The sequence below is a fragment of the Tachysurus fulvidraco genome, chromosome 9 (assembly GCF_022655615.1).
Source record: "Tachysurus fulvidraco isolate hzauxx_2018 chromosome 9, HZAU_PFXX_2.0, whole genome shotgun sequence".
NCBI lineage: Eukaryota > Metazoa > Chordata > Actinopteri > Siluriformes > Bagridae > Tachysurus > Tachysurus fulvidraco.
This window is the reverse complement of record NC_062526.1, coordinates 14733897-14754001: the sequence shown is the minus strand read 5'-3', so window position 1 is coordinate 14754001 and position 20105 is coordinate 14733897. Positions and strand designations below refer to the sequence as shown.

Here is a 20105-nt window from a genome sequence, read left to right as displayed (position 1 = left end):
GCCTGCTAGGATTTTTCTTGTTACCATTGTTGGCCTCTCTGCTCCAGTCACGTTGTTTCAGTGCCTCCACCCTTTTACAATTTCATCTAATAAGCTTAATTTAAGTATTGCAAAAGGCCTTAATACTGAGACAGAAACTATACCAAGAGGACATGTTAACAGTATTGGAATGTTTTCATGTATAATAAAGACCCGAACAGCATATGGACACAATCACATCTCCGAGGGAGATGCTTGAAAGTTCTAGATTTCCAAAACATTCCCAATGGCAGCGTTTGCCTGTACTTTCTCCATTTCATTATAACAACTTAAACTAGTATACACAAAACACATGTTTCGTTTAAGGTCAGATCAAATCTGTGACCTGCAGTAACTAAGTAAAGCTTGCCAAGAGAATAAAGGGGAATCGTTTATTCTTGAAAATGGGGTTGGAGAGTGTAGTTTTTTCTCCTTGCCTTTGGCATTATCATTAACATGGAGGAGTTAGTGATAATGATTACCAATAGCAAGTTTCTACACTTCAGGCAAGTGTGTGATGGCCACAGATTTCCTTAATGGCTAGCACATTAACTTTTTACAGTTACGGCATTTAGCAGATGCCCTTTTCAAAAGCAATGTACATTTCATTTCATACAACTGAGCAAGCAAGGGATTAGGGCCTTGCTCAGCGGCCCAGTGGTGGCAGATTGGTGGACCTGAACCTTCCAATCAGTAGTCCAGCACCTTAAACACTAGGCTACCACTTCCCCTACTGCCCCCACTTCCCCTACTTCCCCCCACTTCAACTAATTCTCCCTTTCCTCCAGGAACTCCAGTCCACCGTCCAGTCCAAAGACATGCATTGTGGGCTGATTAGCATCTCTAAATTATCTGTAGTATGTATAAGGGTGTGTGATTGTGCCCTGCTATAGACTGGCACCCTGTCCAGGGTGTCCCCCTGCCTTGTACCCAGAGTCCCCCGGATAGAATCCATGTTCTGCACGACCATATGTGTATGTATGGATAAGTGGTTCATAAAATGGAGGGTAGACCACACATGCCCTACGATGCTGTTCCTTTCCTTTCACCCCCATTTACTTTTATCTAAATATACTGCATTGACTTTCTTCAATTCTTTATTCAATTCGTACTTATGAAATCTGTTTCTTTTTTTTTTCTTCCGCCACTTTCTGCTAGCCTACATTCTGGAAAGATGTCTGATCTCTGTCAAATCAGATTACTGGCAGATCATCTCATTTCACAGCTCCACATTTCTACCGATACCGAAATGCATATAAAGTTAACTGAGAGATCCCTTTGGACCAGGATGAGATGAGATATGAGAGGAAGTGGAATAGTAGAACAGCAAAGTGATGCATAGGCTACAGTTAAAAAAAAAGTTTGTAGGTGGAGGTGAACCAATAGAAATGATTGCTCACATGAAGTTTGCTATCTAAAAAAAAATCTATGGAAAATATTACTTATAAATAAGAACTGCACAAGGTATAGGACACACTGTATGGGTGCCAACATATTGCATATTGCAGAGTGGAGGTGGGAAATTAACCCAAAAACTGGTGATGCAAGGCAGGCATGCTGACCTCTAAGCCACTGTGGCCTTACAATGAATACCTACGCTTGCATTACTGCATGATCACACGTCAATCTCAAAAGATGCAAAAAAGATGATTTGTAATTATTTAAATGGACTCTGAGCCAAGCTCTGCAATTAATTACAATGTGATATAATGAAAAATGTCCAATCATGGATAGATATTGTTTTCATCATGGTGAATTTGCGCTCATCATCTTGATTAGAATCGCAGAATGTTATTACACTAATGTGCCACATGTGAACACATCAGATTTACGTTTTTTAATTGTGGCACTGAATGTTCATTTTGTTAACAATAAAGAAAGGAAATAAAGAATAAAGCTAAATCAGCTCAAACATAGCAGATAACATGGTCTCTGTACTTTATTTAATAGTAACACCTCATACAATGGTATGGTGGATGATTCACATAAACAGATTTAAATAACATGAATGATTGTTGAGTCTCCAGTTTCAGCACATTCGATTAGATTTACACTGTCAAGCTTCAATCTCTTGTTTATTTTCACTGCAAGCACAACTTATATTATATAATACAACTATTTGTGAAACTTGATCATAAATGAAGACACATAAGAGCTGCATTAATAGAAGATTTCGATTAAGTCAGTGGTCTTTCACCGTTTAGGCTCCATATTGTTGTTTTTTGGGCATCAGTTGTTCACGAGCATGTTTGAAATTATAGGGTATTAGCCATTTTTGAACATACAACATAGAGTTCTGGGGCAGTTTTTGACTTAGTTTAATGTTTTTCTAAACATTAATATTCATTTATATTAGTTAAAATGTTGGAATATTGTTGCATTGAGAATCTTGGACCCCAAGGCAACCTCACAGTATAACCTCCACTGAACTAATTTTTGCTCGCATCAATTTCTTCTCACTTTTTTGGATTTTGTCATAAATGGCTGTCCTCCCTCAAGGTGAGTGCTTATTGGACTATTGGACTATGTTGTAAAAAGTTCTCTGTACTGACACTGTATCACCTGCAAACTGAAGCTAATCTTTAGCTTGTGAAAGCGCAGCTTTGAATGATGAGACTGTAAAGCTCCTCAGAATGGATACACCATGAAGCAGTCCTTTTTTCCATGACTCAAAGACAGTCTTTGTTCTTTCTTGTGGCTTGAGGACATCATCTGACCTTGCTAACAGATTGGTCTCTCTATTCATTGGTCATGGATGATAATCAGTCCAAATTGAGAACCAGTGAAGTTTCTGTCTTTTTTTATTCCTGACATCATTTTGGTTATGGATCGGTTTTTTTGATCTGAACAATACTTGAGGCATTGACGAGTTGAATCCCTTTGATTTTACAGATAACAGAACAGAATTCCATTGGTTTGTAATACTTTAAGAATAATTTTAGCATTGATAAACATCCTCCTGTGAAGTCATTGTTCATCTAATGATGGTGAAAAAGTCAAAATATGAAAATGTCAAAAGGTTCTGAGTGAATATTTGTAATATTAATTGCAAATCAGAACTGGATGATTTAAACAGGTTTGTCCGAATTATATTGAATATTTACCCAGATGCAGCTACATAACAAAGTTGGTTAGTTTTGCTTTTGGCAACATCACCTTCTAATGTGATTTGTTCCCCAGTAGTCACATTTTGAAAAATAACAACTTAATGTTTAAAAAAGGTATTAAATGGCAGCACATCATACATTTATATGTTTATAGTTACACTTAATGTTGTGAAATGTCAGCAAATTTAAAAAATGCAAAGCTTTCTATCCTAAAGATTTCTGAAAAATAACACAGCCCATATACTGGAGAATCCTTCCATAGATAAAGATTTCTTTAGAGAAAATTTCACCATGTCAAGAATTATACATGTTAAACAAGTTGTATGTAAAGTACATGTCTCGGGCCAGATCTGTAAAAAATCTGTGGTAATTTTAAAATATTTCAAGCTGTGACAAATTCAAGAGTGCTGTGAATTAGAAATTTCTGGAAATCTACATGATAGCCTAGACTTTTGAGTAAATGTGCATTTTTATTATTATGGTTTCTGAAATTGCCTGCTAAATCCAATGGAAATCCTGATTACTAATCCTCTGAAATCATTGGCAGTATATAAGGGAATATGGATTAACAGATAACTAAAATTATTTTTTTTTTCTTTTAATTTACCTCACCGTTCCTCTTTTTCCCTCCATTTCAGTTTCTCTCTCTGGAATGAATAAAAGCATGGGCACTTAATGGACTGTGGAGTATTACACAGATTACAAAGGGATACTCGTGGCTGATCCCTTTGCTAAGCTTTCAGAGTCATTGAATTTGTCTCAACTTCAGTAGTGCTGCTGTGTGGGTAGAGGCTTTGCTTTTGTTGGTGGTTCATCTAACAGTTTTAATGGTTTGTGATTTGCATAAATTTCAGCGCTTCCAGTATCTGTGGTGTAGCCATAGTCTATTGCTCTTTTACAAGCTTGAGTTTTGTGAATCAATAGAAACTTGGGATTGGGCTCTCTGGTCATTCACAGCAGAGAGCAGCTTTGTGCGATATTGATTTTCCTGCCAGCAATTTACCAAAAAAAGTCTCATATAACACTTTAATAATCCATAACTGATAATAAAAAATAATATGAAATATACATATTTGTGTAGTTTGTGCGCACACACACATACACACACACACTCCAAATTAGGGAGCAAAACTACAAGCAATCAGGTTGTACAGTTCATGTGGGGTGTTTTAATCATTTTAAAATCAGCCCAGATTTAGGACGGACATTTCCAGATTCAAGAATTTTGAATTAATATTAAATGTTCAAACCTGCATCATAGACGGTGTGTTGGACCGGAAAAAAAATAAAATACAAAAAACTATTTAATAACGTGGGAAAGTCAAAAAAGAATCGTCTGCTTGGGGAAAACCAGATGAACCAGGGTTACTTTCACAGTGGAATAGTACAAGAGTCTCATTACTTACTCATTACTCAGTTTGGTTAAAATCTCTGATACAGACGGCAGAAGCAGAAGAGGTGACCTTTAACATTACATTTATGTTGTGTATCTTGATCATCATTAGATTGCACAAGCCTAGAGAAGGATATAGAATGTGCTGTTTTCTTCCTGTGGACATTAAAACCTTTTTCTTTAAAGTAGTATTGAATGAAAAATGACAAATGGTTCAACATTTCAGTTGCCTTTTAAATTGAAATAAATTAAATCATTCTCATGTTTGATTTTTATTTTGTGAGATGTCTTCCTGTCATTTTTTTCCTCTTCATTTTATTTAGTTTGCTTGCCATCTGTCACATATTCTCTCTCGCCACATTTTTCCTTCTTTGGCTGCACTAGTTGGACCCTTAACCCATTCAAAGTCGTCGTCTTCTTCTTCTTCGTCTTCTTTTAGACAAGGAAAATGTGATGCTTTTTATATGTTGTATTATTAGTATTATTTATTTGATGCAAATGCACATTTTTATGGTTGTTTACATAGTGTGTGTGTGTGTGTGTGTGTGTGTGTGTGTGTGTGTGTGTGTGTGTGTGTGTGTGTGTGTGTGTGTGTGTGTGTGTAGAAACGGCTTTGATTTCTAATCAGAAACCTTTACCTTGAACATCTGTAAATTATAAGTTATACCAATTTAAACCAATACCAAGTTGGTTTATTTAAATTCATATAAATTACTTTCATGAGATCAAGTTAAATATAGAAGCTACATAAGTTGTCATGTTAAAATTTAATCTCAATGTTGCTAAGCCTCTGAACGCTAGCGTTCTGGCAGATAATCATCTGGTTACCGGTCTGGAGTCATTTCAGTGCTAATTTCAGCACTGTCAATTAAGGCATGAGTGAAATGCATTTAAAGATACAGCGCATCTTTTCTATCCATATACATCTGCAAATTCAGCAAAGGGCAGATCATTCTGTTATGCAACATGAATGTAATATTACAGCTTAGATTTCTATTGAATTGCATTCACTTCTTAGTAAGTGAGTTTAGTCCAAAATTAGAGCTGAACAGTTTTCTCAGCTGGTTCTTTCAGGCGCTAAAATGCTTGAGTGCCAAGCTATCATTGGCTGCTTGTATAAATGCCCATCTGCTCACTCCGCTGTCCATTATTTAAATGTAGTTTTGTTCGAGCTGGTGATCCATCACCTGTAAAAGCTTCCTGCCCTTTACCTTACCCGTCCAAATGTCATTTAACATGCTGCCCATTTTTGTTTAGCAGCAGAGAGCCAGAAAGCCACTAGATCATATCTGGAAATATGGCTTTTGATAACTAACAAGCAAATCAGAAATGAAAATGGCAAACAAAAGCAGAGCTGAGAGGAACCAGACACACAAAAGGGAACCCACTTAATAAATCATTAGAGTATATATAGTAATATATAGTGTGACTAATAAGATCCATCCAGTAATGTTTATTAAGGTATGAAAAAGGAAGAAATAAACATGTACTTGTGTACATGAGGTTTAAGAAAATCATTTTTGGAAGTTACCAGACAAATTTTGTTCATTAATCACCACCATGGGGATGACAGTGGGTTTCTATACATTCTCCAGTTTCCAGTCAGTTTGGACTGCTGACTAAATTCCCCCTGGATGAATATGTACTGTATGTACTTAAACTCTGCTTAGTTTTAACCCAATAAAAAAATCCCTGGAACTGGTGTCAAATCCTGATAAATATAATACCTTTCCTATTAGTTTGTAGGAACTCTGTAGATACAAATCAGTTGAGTAACCTGGGGGTTTAGGGGGTTGTGTTATTTTGAGTTTAATGTTCTTGGAGATGTTTAGTATTGCGTTGAAATGCTTTGTAGTCTACAGAAAATGTCCTGGGGCACAACTTTAATCTAAACCCTGCTTGAGAGGAGTTAGAGTAGAAGGTGTTTACTTAAGATATTTTTTCTAAAATAACTTCAGTGCTTGCTGCAATAGTTATTGATTCAGGCATTTTTGGACAGTAAGGATAGATTCATTCCACCAGATTTGTGCCAGCATCTGTGTTTTAAGAAGAGAAGAAAGCACAGCGATGGGGTGAAGTGGAAGAACCATGGGACATTGAAAACAAGGAACACAGCTGCATTTTTGATCAGTCGCAGAGGTCTGGTGGCAACTGTGAAGAGCATGTTCAATCTTGAGATGACAAGAAAGTGCATCAGAGTGGCCTCTTAGGGAAGTGACTGGATTCTCCTGTAGAGAATGAAGTGGTGGCTCAGTTCTAATGGTTTTGAACATGGGCCTGAGCCCTCAACTGCTCCAGTGGTGATGGGTCATAGACCCTGTGCTTTGACCCCAGCTTTTGAACCATATGTGGTGTGTGAAGGAAAATTCTCACGATATTTGTGCAGTACATGTGCCAATAAAGGATGTTTTCTTATAGTTTGTTTGTTATAGTAAGTTAGTTTTGCTAAGAATAATAAGGGTATGTCCAAAAGGTTAAAAATGAGAGATGCTGCAACAAAGATTTTAGTCAGTTCATCATTACAGTCATCATTACAACTAATGTGGGCTCCAACTGACACATTTAAATGCTGGACCTTTTTTGTTTTAAATGAGTAAGCATGCTTAAAAGAGTGTGCTACATTATAAGAAAAATGCAACACCGATTTATTTTTGGTACATGGATAAAGAGGGAAACTATATTAATGTTGTTGATGTAATAGAGAATATTCAGGAAATTAGAGTGGAGTGGAAAAGATTTGATCAGGAAATGTAGGCTATGAGCTAAATTTACTGGCAGCAAACACACATGCACAGGCTTACACACACACACACCCCCACACACACACACACACACACACACACACACACACACACACACACATACATACACACATGGTTAGAAGCTGCTGGGGCAGTGAAATCTAATGTAAACATCATTGTGCTTAGAGTTTATTTGATTTAATCTGATATGATATCTAACCTGCTGAACAGAATCTGGAAATAAAAGAATGCTCTGCAGAGAGAGAGAAGTGGTGGTCTAGCACATAGATGGTTTAATTGATTGAAATATTGCATCATACTTCACTACTCAGTCAAAAATTCTGTTCTTATTTTACTGCAGCACACAGTGATGATATCATCATTTAAAAAATACAGATTGTGAGGAATGTACATGTAGTGACCTCAAACTTTAACCTGAAAATCTAAAAACATTACATTTTGCTTTGACTGTTCATTATGGCTCATATGAAACTCATTATGGAAACACAAAATACTTTTCTCAAATACTGTAAATACTTTAATTTTTTTTCAATGACATAAAAATAGTTAATGTCTAGAAGCTGATGATGTTCTAAGAAATTCTGCACTTGTTATCAGAGTCATATTGTAGACATTTCAGGAAGGTTGAGACGGACACAGATGCAGTTAAAAGTTGGCGAGGCAGACAAATCCAAAACAGCAGGCCATTTCAAATTCTAAAGTAGATTTGGTCTGGAGATCAACCAACAGTGTAAACATGGGAAAGTGCCAAAACAATAAAACAGGTAACTACATCAGGCAGGTAACCACTGAACAATACTTCACATTTTACCAGAGAAACACAAGGAATTAACTCAAAGGGCAAACTTAAAACATTTGCAAGTATTTAAGACGCACAAGTAATCAAGGCAACCAATGATGGGACATGGGTGGAGACAGGCCATAACCCAAAGTAAATGGTATTTCCTGACAGATTCACTCCAAGGGGGATCCAATATTTCACTCACAATGGCACGTGTTGTGGTGATGTGACAATAAAAATGACTTGACTTGACTTGATATTTCTTCCAGCAGTCTGGCCTCTCTGGGTAAAATTTCCAAGCAGGATCCAAAACATGGTCCATCATGTTGACTCTTTCCAGAGGAGCCGGGAGTAGACACCAGGCATACTGTCAGCCTGTGGTAGAGCTTCCTTCCTCTTCCTCTTCCTCTTCTGTCTCCAGTCTTCTACTCTGTGAAAGCAACTTGAAAACAGGCTAACTCTCCCACCAAAAAAATTTCTAAATCAGGTTTAAATTTACCCACTCAAACACCACACTCAGTAGGCACACAAATTTTTCTGTGCTTCCTTGGATTAGTGTTCCCATAGTGATCAGGAGCTTGGAAAGTGAGTTGGAACAACATGAACCTCAGCTACTTCTTCTTTATGAGCTTGGTGTCCAGCATGCTCTCAAAATAAAACTGGGATTGTAGAAAGAATTTGTTGAATGGAGAGGGGCAGTGCACCTAGTCGAGTCAAGCGACAGTATGGTAATTCAAGGGTGATGTCCCTCGATGTATGTGCAGTCAGATTATTGAAGCCTTTTCAGGAAACCATGGGTGTGTGTGTGTTATGTTAGTCCTGTATTACTGCACTGACAGCTGAAGGAAAGCTTTTACTGAAATGAGTCCAATTAAAAAAACAACACACATGTGCAATGTATTAGCTACATGATTTACCGTGGGAGATGATCTTTTTGTTCAAACTCACATATTTCACATATTCCCAAAGTTTGCTTTATTTGTATTGTTATTATAACTGACAGAATCTTGAACCGTTTCTTTCAAGATTACCAGAGCGGGGATGGCAGGTGGTTTCTTGTTGACAGTGCTATGCCCTTACCTGTCCTACTTTCCCACCATCTCACCTGTTCCTTGCTTACCTTGATTGGTTGCCTTATATATGCCTGTCTTGTCCTCTTTGTTTTTGTGAGTCATTGTTGTTCATAGCTATTAACTTTGTTACCATATCCAGGTTCCGTTTTGTTTACTACCTACTGTTTCCTTGTCATAGTTGTGTTTAGGTTTTATGTTAAATGCAAATTTTGTTTTGTTTTGTTTAAATAATATTACAATTATTTTAGTGCTTTTTGTAGATTAATGTCCAGGCTGCTTAGTTAGCATAGCATGCTGTTTCTGTGCTTTTTATACTGGAGACTGGGAACATTTTGTCAGGTGTAAAAATGTTTTTGAATGTCAAAATATCAAGAGAACCCAGACTATACCATGTGTGAACACAGTCTGGGTTAGTCAGCAAGTCCTGTGAAATCAAAAACTTTGTCTTTGCTTGGTGGTTAACATTTTTGGTCACACCTTTTTAATGTCTGGGGTTTAATTCTGCCTCTGCTGTGTGTATGGAGTTCACATGTTTTCCCTGTGCCTTGGGGGTTTCCTGGAGGTACTCCAGTTTCCTCCCCCAGTTCAAAGGCAAAAGTGTGTGGACTTCTCTAAGTTTGCAGACTTTTGTCTTCTTTAAAGTGTGTGTGTGTGTGTGTGTGTGTGCGCGCGCGATTGTTCCCTGTGATAGACTGTCATCTTGTCCATGTTGAACCCTGCATTATGCCCTGTGGCTCCTGGCATAGGCTAAAGGTTTCCTGTGACCGGGTAGGATATGTGGTGTAGAGAATACAGTAGATGGATGGATAGACTAGATAGTGTATATCTTTCTTGGAGGACTTTTGCCAAATATAAACACTACATACCAGGAACACCACACAAGACCATGCTGTTTAAGATGTTTTGGCTCAGATGCTGAGAGCCTTACATTTGCCCATTGTAACTGTTCCAAACACTTACAAACAATTTGCTGCCAAATTGTCCCACGTCTTAACAGATACCGCTGTAACAAAATAATTAATGCTATTCACGTCACCTTTCAGTGGTTATGATGTTATGGCTGATTGGGGTGGGTACATTATTCTTAAATAGAATACAGTAAACACTCATGCTTTATCTTGACTTATCTTGAAATTCTTAGTCTTTCTGTAAAAAAGATTGGTCTCCAACCTTGCATTTATCTCCTTTGTTCTGACCCCATGTGACTCAGTTTTGTTTTGACGCACTTTTTTTGTTTCAGACATACTGACCCGCTTTTCCTTTCATTGTGCAAAACAAGATTTATTACTAAATGAATTGCTTGTTATTTAATACAATGCAAAGGAAAAAAAATCTAGTTTTATCTTGGTGTTAGACAGAACTATATATTTATAACTGTCCCATCGTTCACCCCAGCATTTAATTGAATAGGGAAATAACTAACAATGCAAATTTAGTGTGTTGCTAATAAAAAAAATAATAGAAAAAATAAACAAGGGATTAATATATCCTTGAAAGGATGGATCCATTTCCCAGGTGCTACAGTAGTTGTGATTATTTAGAAACACCTGGTATGATACTGCTCAACTCACCTTGGTGCTCATGATTACTGTACCACCTTTAATGAAACTAACTACCACACATGCATCATGGCGGATAGAAAATACACAGCCGTTTTAGACTTCATCATGCTGCTAGAAAAGAACCCAGCAATGCTGCAATGAATAATTATGCTCGCACAGTTTTACTTATTGTTTTTGCTCTGAATTGAAATGTGACGCTTATATTTGTGCCTAAATTCTGAGTGTAAGTGTGAAAGTAAAGGTTCACATGGCAGATGAGAACAACACATTAACACAACTCAAAAAATAATATTAAATAAATAAACAATAAATAAGAGCATTTGTATTTCAATCAAACTTTTAATTCTATTTACTTGCCACAAATTAAAAAAGGTTTGTACTTGTTTCACCACACAGAGTTTAATATTTTAAGCAAATGAAAGCTTTAGGTATAGTGGTATAGTGTACAGTCTGTACTAGTGTATATTTACTTGTGTATTATTATTATTATTATTATTATTATTATTATTATTATTATTAATATTAATAGAGAAATAGAGAAGTTTTGGTTATGGAAAATTCCACTGTCCTTGTAGCAGCAGAGTCTTAAGTAGTTTAAACATTCTCCAAGAGCCACTGTGTGTGTGCGTGCGTGTGTGGTTGTTTACAACCTCCATACACACTGCAGCCTTTGAGAGAATCTTCTCCATCTTCTTTTAAAATGATCCATCCATCCATCCATCCATCCATCCATATCCAACAAAAGACATGCAACACAGACAAGCCTAAGTTGTGTGAAATACATATGAAATACATCAACTCAAGTGTCTTCATTTTAGACATAAAAAAGGTCACGTTAAAGTGCCTTTAGCACAGTATATTGTTTTGTATTTTATAACTACAGAGCCACAAAAGTTTAAAATGAAATTAAATGATTTTTAGAAAAGTTTAGAATTAAGAAATGGATAGATCGAATATATCAGAAAGCTGAAGAAATAAATCATCTACTGAGATCTTGTGATGCAGTGATGTGCAGCTGATTTTAATTAGCAAACGACTGTGTGATTAAGTGAAAGCAAGTGAGTCCATTTCCCTTAGGGTTTCTTTTGGTATTCTCTCTCTCTCTCTCTCTCTCTCTCTCTCTCTCTCTCTCTCAACCTGACAACAGTCGTGATTTTTGATCCATATAGCAGTGGTTTAAAATAAAGGGGGAGAGAGAACCGAGTAAACTGGGATTCCAAATCTTTTCTTTCACTTATCACTTATTGAAAACTAAAGATTTGGTCACATCATTAAAAACACAACTGCATTATTTTGTCCAAAGGATGATTAAAAGGACTTAAAGGTAGTAGAATAGAATAGAATTCTTTTCTTCACATACCCCAACTGAGGAGGTTGGGGTCAGAGTGCAGGGGCAGCTACAGCACCCCTGGTGCAGGGAGGGTTGAGGGCCTTGCTCAAGGGCCCAGCAGTGGCAGCTTGGCTGTGCTGGGCCTTGAACCCCGATCAACAACCCAGAGCCTTAACCAGTTGAGCCACATCTGCCCCAATAAATAGTAGTAAAGCACTTTTGAGCCAATACTAATATTATCTGCACCTGATTTCTCTTGAGTTAAAGCATGGAGTAAACACAAGTGCTTTCCTTTAAGCCTAAAAATAGTCAGGGATGGAAAATGTGGACGTATATTTTTCTAACCCTTTGCCGTCAAATGTAAAACATGGACTTTATATTACTCAAGTAAATATCATGCAAAAGGTCTGAGGTCAGAATCTCATTTCACTGAGACACGCCTTTGAGGTTTCCTGTAATTTCAGGAATTTCTATAGCTGCATTTGAGGTCCAAATAAAATTGACATTAACTCCTCACGATACTTCCCACTTGTTCACTGGGGTGATACAGTAGCATCAAGAGAAAAAGCATTACATCTCAGCTTGCTAATGTAATCATCTTGGACATGACAGACATGTGGATTGTTCTAGATTTGAGTCTGAAAAATATGCTAAAGTTTCATGTTGCCCTAAAAGAAAGAAGAGCTTGAGGAAAAAAAAATCTGGGCTTTACTTGCACCCTTAGATTACCCAGAGAAAATCAGATATCTCTCTGTGAAAAGGAATCTGAATTAACTGCCTTTGGCAAAGTGACTGTACAAATGCAATCTAGAGCACTTGACTGTGCTTACTTACTCCCTTTTTTTCTTCCCTCTGTTTTTTAGTCTGACACAGGCTTGATTGACGGCTGGCTCGGTGGGAAAGAGACCTTGAGAGAAAGATAGCGTCAGGGACAGCGCTATCGCCTTTCGTCTCGTCTTTCACAACATGGCGTCCACACACACCCACACAATGGTGGAGAAAAAGTACTGGAGTTGACTTTTTGTTCTTTAGCACATCGCTGGCTTAAAGCCTTCAATGTCCTCTCATAGCAGAATCAGTCCTCAGGGCTGCGGACAGAACGGCTATTTTTAGAGAAAGAACAGCTCCTAGAACTTTTTCATGTCTGTTCGTGAGCCTGGAGGCCATGGCACGGCCCTTGCTGAAGATCCAGCGCTATTTCCGTCGCAAACCAGTGCGCTTCTTCTCCTTCATCCTTCTCTACCTCACAGCCGGCAGTCTCGTCTTCCTTCACTCAGGCTTCGCAGGAGATTCGGGCTCCAGTGGTGGACGCGGCCCATTAGCCTCAGTTGGGGGGGGCATGGCTACGTCCGCTGAAGGCTTGGGCATCGTCAGGAGGGCATTTAGTGACATTCGAACCACACGAAGGTTAGGGCTCACCTGGACCAAAGCAAGAAGCAGAGAGAAAGAACCAGAGGAGGGCAGAGGTAGAGTCACATCATTTTTCACATAAATAGCACTTTCTCTGTTTATGACTTTACACTGATTTTACCGTTTTACTTACACTTATTTTAAAATAAAAGTTAATCATAATATTTTGGGGTCATGAACAATTTTTTTTTCCAAGTTTGGGGATCCATCTGATTGGCGAGAAAATATATGATAATATATATATATAGTTTTCTAAATACAAGTTTAACTCTTTAGTTTCACTTTGATACACTTTGACATCATACATCAAATAACCTCAACTAGTCTCTGAATAAAAAAATCAAGAATTCAAGAAACTGAGCCAAGGCATGACTTAAGTTTAAACAATTAAAAAAAAAAAATCTAATACTCAGTATTCATTCTACTCTTTTGCACTACACAGAACATTCAGGATCTTTTTAAATTCTGTCATTTGAAGCCATAAAATAGCTTGGTGTAATATCTTCAGTGTACTCAGAGACTTTGCTCATTTAAACATTTCAATGCATTTTTGTCAAACTTCACATTTAAAGAATCGAAGAAGCAAACTACTGTACAAACTATTAATTTAGTGCTCTTGTGTGAAATCCAAAGTATAAGCTAAAATCTGTGGGTAGGAGAAGAAAGAGTGAACAAAACTTTTTAGACCTAGCTGCTGTTTTTTTTTTTTTTTTTTATGAAGGTACAGTTTCTTACCTGCTTTCACACACTGCAATCTTATTTTTTAACTTAGCAATATAAATAATATAACCTAATATAAATAACCTACATTTCTACATTAGTTTAGTTTTTAAATATATTTCGGATTATTAATCCTTATAATATTTTCATATATTCAAGCTTGAAATTGTCTTATTCTGTTTCCAGATAAGTTTGTTTATTAAGAAATTATTTGCCATTGTTATTTGTTATTGTGTGCTCTCTGTGCATATACAGTACATGTGAAAATCTATCCAAACATTATACATTTTCAACATTTTACAATGCCATACATGTACCCATGAAAATAATCATCCGAATACTGCGTAGTAAGAGGAATAAAGCAAGGTTGTGCTGTTATAAAATAATTAACTCTGCTTTGCATCACAATGTGTCTCATTTATCGTAACAATTTGTTGACTAATTTTCTATAACCAAACATGTTATGTTTCATTACTTACAAATACTCATAAACGAACATGGAGTGTGATAACTAGTGATTAAAAAAAAAATTATTATTTTGTAGTTTTAAGAAAAAGGTTAATGAGCTCAGTAAGTGCATGAACAGAGAGCTCACATATCTTTCATCAGTTGCTTTAACACAGTCATGACCCAACATGGACTTGGTAATTGCTGCCTCACTCCTCTCTCTCATTCTTAGTGTCTGGGGAGAAAAGTGAACATGGCTCTCTTTCCGTTCTTTTACTGTGTTTAATGGAAAGAGCAGTGTTTGTGCCAGCTTCTCTGGAACAGGCTTAATTGCCAGAATGAGGTTGGCAGTGGCTGCAGCCTCATGCTGGACATTATACAGATAGATACAGCTAGCGATAAGAAAGAGAAGATTCATGGCTTTATAGGATTGGAATTTGAACGTGTCGCCAACTCGGCGGAAAACAAAAGGAAAATTCCTAACTTATCATTTCTGTTTATTCAGGATCTTATTTGTTAGTCAAGGCAAACGTACTTCGTTTTTAATGTAGACATACAATATAACTGAAGGGTCAAAAGTATATAAGGGACACCCCAAACCCATTTTTAGTGTAAAAAATTCAGTCAGTTTATAAAATTTCTTTCCTTCTACATCTGCCCCAGTCACCTGTAAGTGCTATTATTGGAAAATGGAAATGAACGCATCTAGAAGAGAACAAGAGACCAAGAACTGTGCCTCATGAGACTTGTTAGATTAGATTTGAGGAGCTATACACAAGCTTACAATCATACGATAAGTGTAAAGTGGAGTCTTCCACTGAAGTACAAATGTGTTCTGATGAATCTGCTACTTGAATGGATGAATCTTGGTTTGGAGGATGCCAGGAGAAAGCTACCCACCAGAATTCATGGTTCTAGCAATAACGTTTGGTATCTGATGCAAGCTTAACACACCATGTCTTCATGGAGCTTGCATCATGCACAGTGATCAACAGCGTTTGGGCTTCTTAGCTCCAGTGAAGAGAAATTGTAATGCTTTTGGTTTGTAGTTATTGGTTTGTTTCCAACTGTGCTCACCTGTTTCATATTGGTTATTGTGTGTGGCCTGAAGTTTCTCTGTATAAAGTATAATTGTGCTTATTTGTAGCTTCAAGTCTTGTTTTCTAGCCTGTTTCAGCTTTTTTTTTTTTTACTGGAGCTATATACATCCAAGCACTAAATTAATAACATTAACAGTTTGTCTACACCTTGATGCCCTCAATGTGTTGCCTTAATCTTCTGCCATTGTTTATGAACGCTCATTTATTCTGCTGGCATTTTCAGCGACTTAATTAATGAGCTTTGAGATCAGAAGTCTCTCCATGCTTTTATGAAATAATCTTGGAGCTTATTATAGGAATACATAGTGTACAGTGTAGCATGTGAACAGATTGTTATACGTTTTGAACCAGATTGCTGTGCACAGATGGGCCTATTTCTAGAGTTTAAAAAGAGCAATAATTCACATCTGGCTCTGTCCCAGAGGTGGTGCGGTCTTCTCAAAAAGATTTATTCTAATATGATTGGGATAGTTGTAGCTAATGTACTCTCCTAGACCAAGAGATTTAATTAGTGTATTATGAAATAAAATTTGCTACATTATGTTCATCATAAATCTAGAGGTCATGCATGTCAGACGTCTTCAAGTACTGTATCAGATCTATAGTAACTTGTGCAAACTGCTAATAAGCTTATCATACTGTCTCTTCACTTCCGTTGTAACTTACTATGAAGTATTGCTGTTCTCAGTGGGAGTTCTGAAGATCTTCGCCATTACTGAATTTCTCTTTTCTGGTGACTTTGTGCAGTAATTGAAGTAAAAATAACGTGATGACTATTTTTAAAATTAACACTCATTCCTGATGTGTTAGCCAATGTGCATTAACTCCTAATATTATGTTTTAACTACATATTATACCTCAGCTCTATAATAAAAATCCTATGATTTCAATATAGTCATGATCCTCATTTTCAGTTCTAATAAAGAATAAACACATAGCGAGCACATTGTTATGCTCGTATACATGGCAGCAAATTGGGAATCAAACTCCAACTGGAACAGGGAATTGTGTCTCTTTTCATTAAGATGAACCTCAATAAGGTTTAAGCATTAAGAACAGATGGCTTTGGATGGTAAAACCTTTTAGTCTCTTGCCACTGGTTCTCCCCAGCCATATGTGAGATGTCATCTACAGATTACCTCCGATTAAATAAATAAATAAATAAATAAATAAATAAATAAATGGCTCCACCATTAGCTTTAATATTAAAGCTTTAATATTAGATCCCAAAGCTTAGGATTGATTGACTTAATGATTCCTTATTCAATTCGCTTCAATTCACTATGAAGTGATATTGCAAAAGAAGGAAAAAGAAAAAACAATGCCCCATGTTCTCACGTGGTCTCATATTCAGTCGATGAAAATGTTGGATATAGGATCTTGATTCATTATCCATGAGTTTGAATAATACACACAATGAAATTGCAGACGGCAAGCTCATTTGTCCTGCCCTTCTCCTTTGGCCGTCTTTCTATGGCTACATTTTAAAAAATATTTCAAATTATAATAGAATTAGCTCAGAGTTTACCGCCTCCACTCTGCCTCCCTGTGGTCCGTCAGTAATTCACTTCAAAAACACCAATCTGCAATCAACTGCATCTTATTTCCTTGTGAGTAAACTTGTAGAGCTGTATTTTCTTTTTCTGTAATGTATGATAAAACACATATTTGCAGTAGACTTGCAGTTACTACATAATACATTGCAAATTATCAATATATCTGTATTTTTCTGCACCGCTTATCCTACACCTACACAGGGTTGCATGGAGACTGCTGCCTTTCCAACTTCATGAACCCAATGAAGAGCCAAATCTCACACACATTTATACATCCATTCAGAGACTATAGTCTATTTAGAGATGCCAATCATTCTACAACACATCTATGAACAGATTTTCCTCTCTCTTGAAGACTAAACATGTTACAGAGAAACCAGAAAGCCTCATGTCATGGCAGAACACTTCTAGCTTTTATTGCGTCATTTACTCCTATTTTAACCACAGCATAGATAAGTTCTCCAATTCTCAGAAGCTGAGCATTGTTTTTCTAGTATAGCAGCTCATCAGTCTGTTGTTTAACAAATTAAAGTCTTTAATTATGATTAAAAAAAATTGTTACGAAAACTTTGTGACATTTTTGCTTTGTAATGGTCAGTACATTTCCTGAAACTTGAGAGACACAGAGAGAGACACACTGAGAGACAGAGAGCGAGAGACAGAGAGAGAGAGTCTTCAGGATAGAAGAGTTTGCATTTTCTGGTTTCTCAGTCACATGACTACACAAGCTGCATGTTTTTTCCTCAAAAAGTGCAAGAGAGAGGGAAAAAAATTGAGCCTGGTGAGGAAATGATAACAGAAAAACAAGACCTCACTTTGTCTCACAGACATTCCACAACATTCCATTAACATTAATACAGTAGTTAGATAGTGTAGAGTTCATTCGCTAAGCAGATTATCCACAACCCAAATTTCAATAACAATAAAAACCAGGGACATAGACAATGATGCTAGAGAATTCAGAGAGTAATCAGAAAGCCAAAGGATCATAAGCTCACAGATCAGACAGAGAGTAAACAATCGCTAAGAACTTACACCATGCGGCATTCGTAAGCATGTAGTGCTCGTACATGGTATTTAAGGATGCTGTTGACACATATGGATGTGACTGTTGTCATTTTTTGTTGTCAGCAGTATAAACAGGAAAAAAACTTCCTTATTTTTTTAGAATAGCACAATCTACTTTACAGCATTTCACCCTAATAAAACTGGGCCACTGGAACACAGCTGCACTGTGAAATAAGAGGAAGAGAAAGAGTCGTCACGTTCCAAGTGCGCAGAACATCACGAGGCCGAAACGGGGTTAGCTGAGTTGTGGAATTTAAAGTATGGTAGAAAAAAAAAAAGAAAGCAGCATTCATGGTGCATTTAGATGTAAGAACATAATATTTGCATTGCTTTGAACCAGGTGCTGGGACTCCAGAAGAGATACATGGTGCTTCATTTGACATGACGGCTTATTCTGGTACGCCTTTCAACCGTTTTGCGTGCCTGCCTTCCCATATTTTACTGTGCCCTCATGGCGATCTAAGCATAAGTCTCCTGGTGAGACTAACAATCATCAGCATGTTCACCGGATTCAATCTCACAATCAATCCAATATTATCCTTTCCAGTTCCAGTTGGAATTCTCTTTTTTATTTGTTAGGTGCTGTTGATTAATTTTATATAACAGCACAACGAATTGTGCTCATTATATATAACAGCTCTCCTCATCATGTTTTAATCCGTACACTCCAATACAATTCATTTCAGAACAGATTCAGATTTATTTTTTCAAATATTCTACAGTAGCTTGTTGTAACGATATAGTACATGGAGCAGAGAGGTTAATGGGCTCAACTGTGATTGTTTAACAGTGCTGAGATTTAAACTCCTGAACTTTTGATCTGTGTAAATTGAGAGCTCTCACTATTGGGTTGTTATTAAAAAAAATTCCACTGAGTTCTTTATAGTCTCATTGCTTCAAGAGTAACTTGCAAGATTAGCTTAATAGATTTATCCTTTCTGGTGAAGAGGAGGAAGTTTAATTTCATAGAAAAGAATAGAAATGTGTTGCTTGTGTTACTTGACCGTGGGTGGTTTAAGTGGGATCTCACTTTTTGCAGTAAAGGAAAATGTTGTAATATTGGAAAGAAACCCCTTTGCATTCACTCACTAACGAGAAATATTTTATCGGCACTCCATGTTTCCACTTGTTTTTTCTCTCTTGCTCATGTGATGTGCAAATTGGTTGCTTTTCTTAACACTCTGCTTTTCTGAGCATCTTTTTTTTTTTTTCTTTTTTTTTTTTTTTTTACAGTTCTGCAGTCACACACACAAGGGCTGCAGCCCTGTGGTCTTGGTGCAAACTTTTAGTAATACTGAACCATTTGAAACACTCCTGTAAGAATCATTTTAAAATTAAGTTATACATAAATGAGATACTTACCACAATCTTGCATCAGCTTTCCTGGTGTTTCATTCATCTGGCTAGTGTTTTCGATTTAAACTTTATATTCTTATGATAAGGGACACCACATATTTCTATCTGAATTTCTCACTCACGGCAGATGATTTGCAGCTCAGCCGAGACTAAAATCCAGAACAAAGCTGTATATATAACAGATTATTAATCTCGACAATGTCTTGCAGCGTGGCAACTGTATTTATCAAAATGCTTATGGGTTAAGGGCATGTGTAATAAAATCCAGCTCTCTTTTAAGCCACCTAATAGAAAAGACATTAAAGTCTAATGGAGATGGATGATCGCATCAGATAGATGACTGTGTAAGAGGATAAGAGTAAATGTTTATTGAGTTATTTATTTATTTATTTTTAGATATTTAAACCTTTATATCCAGATTA

At 36.8% G+C, this 20105-nt stretch overlaps 1 protein-coding gene and 1 long non-coding RNA gene across 4 annotated transcripts in view; one reads left to right on the top strand and one right to left on the bottom strand.

Annotated features, from left to right (window-relative positions):
- Positions 1 to 20105, top strand: part of wscd2 (WSC domain containing 2) — a 53019-nt gene that overhangs the window by 14829 nt on the left and 18085 nt on the right. For 2 of the 3 annotated variants that reach the window (XM_027140675.2, XM_027140651.2), the window contains exon 2: positions 12890 to 13492. In XM_027140675.2, coding sequence (XP_026996476.1) covers positions 13192 to 13492 — 301 coding nt within the window. In that variant the 5' untranslated portion in view covers positions 12890 to 13191. Of the gene's footprint in view, positions 1 to 9251; positions 9274 to 12889; positions 13493 to 20105 lie in introns of those variants that run through there. The other variant, XM_047818638.1, reaches the window with a different exon arrangement.
- LOC113639060 lies at positions 13309 to 18363 on the bottom strand. Its single transcript, XR_003439753.2, has 3 exons — positions 18295 to 18363; positions 17232 to 17346; positions 13309 to 13445 (listed from the first exon to the last, which is right to left on the bottom strand). It is a non-coding gene; the product is annotated as an uncharacterized LOC113639060 (long non-coding RNA).